Source organism: Sander vitreus, chromosome 22, assembly GCF_031162955.1.
Source record: "Sander vitreus isolate 19-12246 chromosome 22, sanVit1, whole genome shotgun sequence".
Classification (NCBI taxonomy): Eukaryota; Metazoa; Chordata; class Actinopteri; order Perciformes; family Percidae; genus Sander; species Sander vitreus.
Genome location: NC_135876.1, coordinates 24,588,882 through 24,591,381, shown reverse-complemented (window position 1 = coordinate 24,591,381; position 2,500 = coordinate 24,588,882). Strand labels below are relative to the sequence as shown.

Here is a 2,500-nt window from a genome sequence, read left to right as displayed (position 1 = left end):
GAAGAGAGGGAGGAGGAGCAGAGCGAGGGCTCGGAGGAAGAGGAGGAGAGGGACAAGGTAGGGAGGAGATCTGACTGTCTGCTGACCGGACTGTATATGTATATGTGTCTGACGTAAACAAGCTCAGCTGTGTGTTTGTGGGTGGCACCAAAAGAAAAGACAAAAGTATAAGCATGCGGGGGGGAAAAATAGCAATCCAGTGATTTTCCACAGGGTGGGCAGTTCAGTGCTTGTGTTTGGTGTTTTAACCCTTGTGTTGTCTTCCCGTCGACCACGCGACTTTTGGTTTTTTCTGGGTCAAAATTTAAAAAAAGGGGCTCACCCAGTAGGAGCGTGCACCCCATTTAGGCTGAGTCCTTTGCAGCGGCCCGGGAAAAATCCAACCTGCGGCCCTTTGCTGTGTGTCAGCCCCTCTCTTTCACTCCACCCTTTTCCTGTCTATCCACTACCGGTCACTATCACACAAAAGGGAAAAGCCCCCCAAAAGAATCTTTAAATGTTTGTTTTAAATGCGATTTTTTTGACGTTTTTTCTTCTTTTCAATGTTCTTTTTATAAAAGAAACCCACATTTCTGATGTAGAAACTTTCACATTTGACCCGAGGACAACAGGAGGATTAAAACCTTCTTGTGGCAGAGATAGAGGCAGTGATGTTTCCTGTTTCCTGTACGGGACTCTCACACCGCCTCAAAACACACCGACAAGTCTGATCTCCGGTTACATGATTGGCCACCACAGCGTGACGTTGAGTTGCGTTTCTTCAAAAGTTGAGTCGTTTTTTTTTTTTGCGTGTCCCCCCTGCAGTAACCCCCGCCGACAAAACTTTTGCTAGTTTGACGCTGGAAAAAAGGGTCCGTGCGCCGGGCGCATGGTTCTAAAGGGTTGTACTTAGTGTCTTCATTAATCAGAGGTGTGTTTTGGGCGTAACATGCAATCAACCAATCAGAGATCATCTCCCATTCCCTTTAAAAGCCAGGCGCGTTTGGACCTTGGAGCATTGCTGTTATGATGGAGGATTTGCACCGTAATGTTTGTATTTGTAATCTTCTGCATGTGTGTGTGCTGCTGTGCGTCCCTGTGTGTGTAACAAGCATAGTGTGCACGTGCTGTGCACGAGCCTAGGAGCATTTTACTAATGCTCTGTTAAAATAACAATGAAATGCTGCGTTATTGACTTTAGACCAGGTTTTTGTTGGTCAATGGTGCCATCACTTCCCTCTGCCTCAAGATAGCAATACTCCCAGAATGCACCTGAACACACCTCCCTGTAAGACCAGCACGCCCAGAATGCACCTGAACACACCTCCCTGTAAGACCAGCACGCCCAGAATGCACCTGAACACACCTCCCTGTAAGACCAGCACGCCCAGAATGCACCTGAACACACCTCCCTGTAAGACCAGCACGCCCAGAATGCACCTGAACACACCTCCCTGTAAGACCAGCACGCCCATGTGCCACAGATGGGCACAGGTGCATTTTCTATTTGCAAATTTGCTTGCTGATTTGCGCCGGGTGCAAGATAGGACCCTAAGTCAGATTTGTACTTAAAGGAACAGTTCAGATGTTTCTCAGTGTGTTTGTATGAGCTACTTCTCCATAGTCGGCGTGTTAGCTACAGTAGAGTGAGAGAGAGAGTTTGGAGTACCGACACTGAACTGCTGTGGACGGGAACAGCAGCTTGAAGCATTTTAGACACCTAAAAACATCTATATCAGTTTAAGTGTTTTCTATATTTAGCGTATTTTCAGAGCTTTACCTCGCTGTCAGACGGCCCTTTACGACGGGGAACTGAAGCCGTTGTATCGCTCTCTTCAAAGCCACCAGAGATTTTACCTCGCAGGACACGGGAGTTGCTGCTCTACCGCTGCCTCCATCGGCTAGTTAGTTAGTGTTATTGTGTGACTTTGGTGACTGGTTTTGTCGGTGGGTCGCTCCCTTCAGGTTGGGAACAAGTTGCTGCCTAAAGTAGAGGAGTTTTTGTATCTGGGGATCTTGTTCACAAGTGTAACTATCCCTCTATTGTATTTCAATTATTAACTGAAGTTGAAGTATAACTTGTTACCGGATGTTCTGCTCATATCTACTGTTTATTAAATATGATTCATATTATTCATCAGTTCAACAGACTCTCTCTCTCTCTCTCTCGCTCTCGCTCTCTTCTTTCTATTTGAACAGTATTTTTGTAATGGCTCAATACACACACACTAACGCATGCACACACACACACACACACACATGCACACACATACACACACACACATGCACACACATACATGCACACACATGCACACACATACACACACACACATGCACACACATACACACACACACATGCACACACCCACACACACACACACACACACGCCCCTTAGATGGAATTGGAGGCCTCAGGCATTATGGTCTGGCATTGTTCTCACTCTGCAACGCTGTTTGTGTGATGTGTTTGTGCTAAAAGGGTGTATATTAGTGTGTGTGTGTGTGTGTGTGTGTGTGTGTG

The 2,500-nt window shown here is 46.4% G+C and overlaps 1 protein-coding gene across 1 annotated transcript in view; it reads left to right on the top strand.

Annotated features, from left to right (window-relative positions):
* The window catches only part of LOC144537020 (sodium channel protein type 2 subunit alpha-like), a 199,668-nt gene that overhangs the window by 135,072 nt on the left and 62,096 nt on the right, over positions 1–2,500 (top strand). The window contains exon 21 of the mRNA XM_078280422.1: positions 1–28. This exon is cut by the window's left edge and continues 155 nt beyond it. Within this exon, the coding sequence (XP_078136548.1) occupies positions 1–28 (28 nt within the window). The remainder of the gene's footprint in view (positions 29–2,500) is intronic.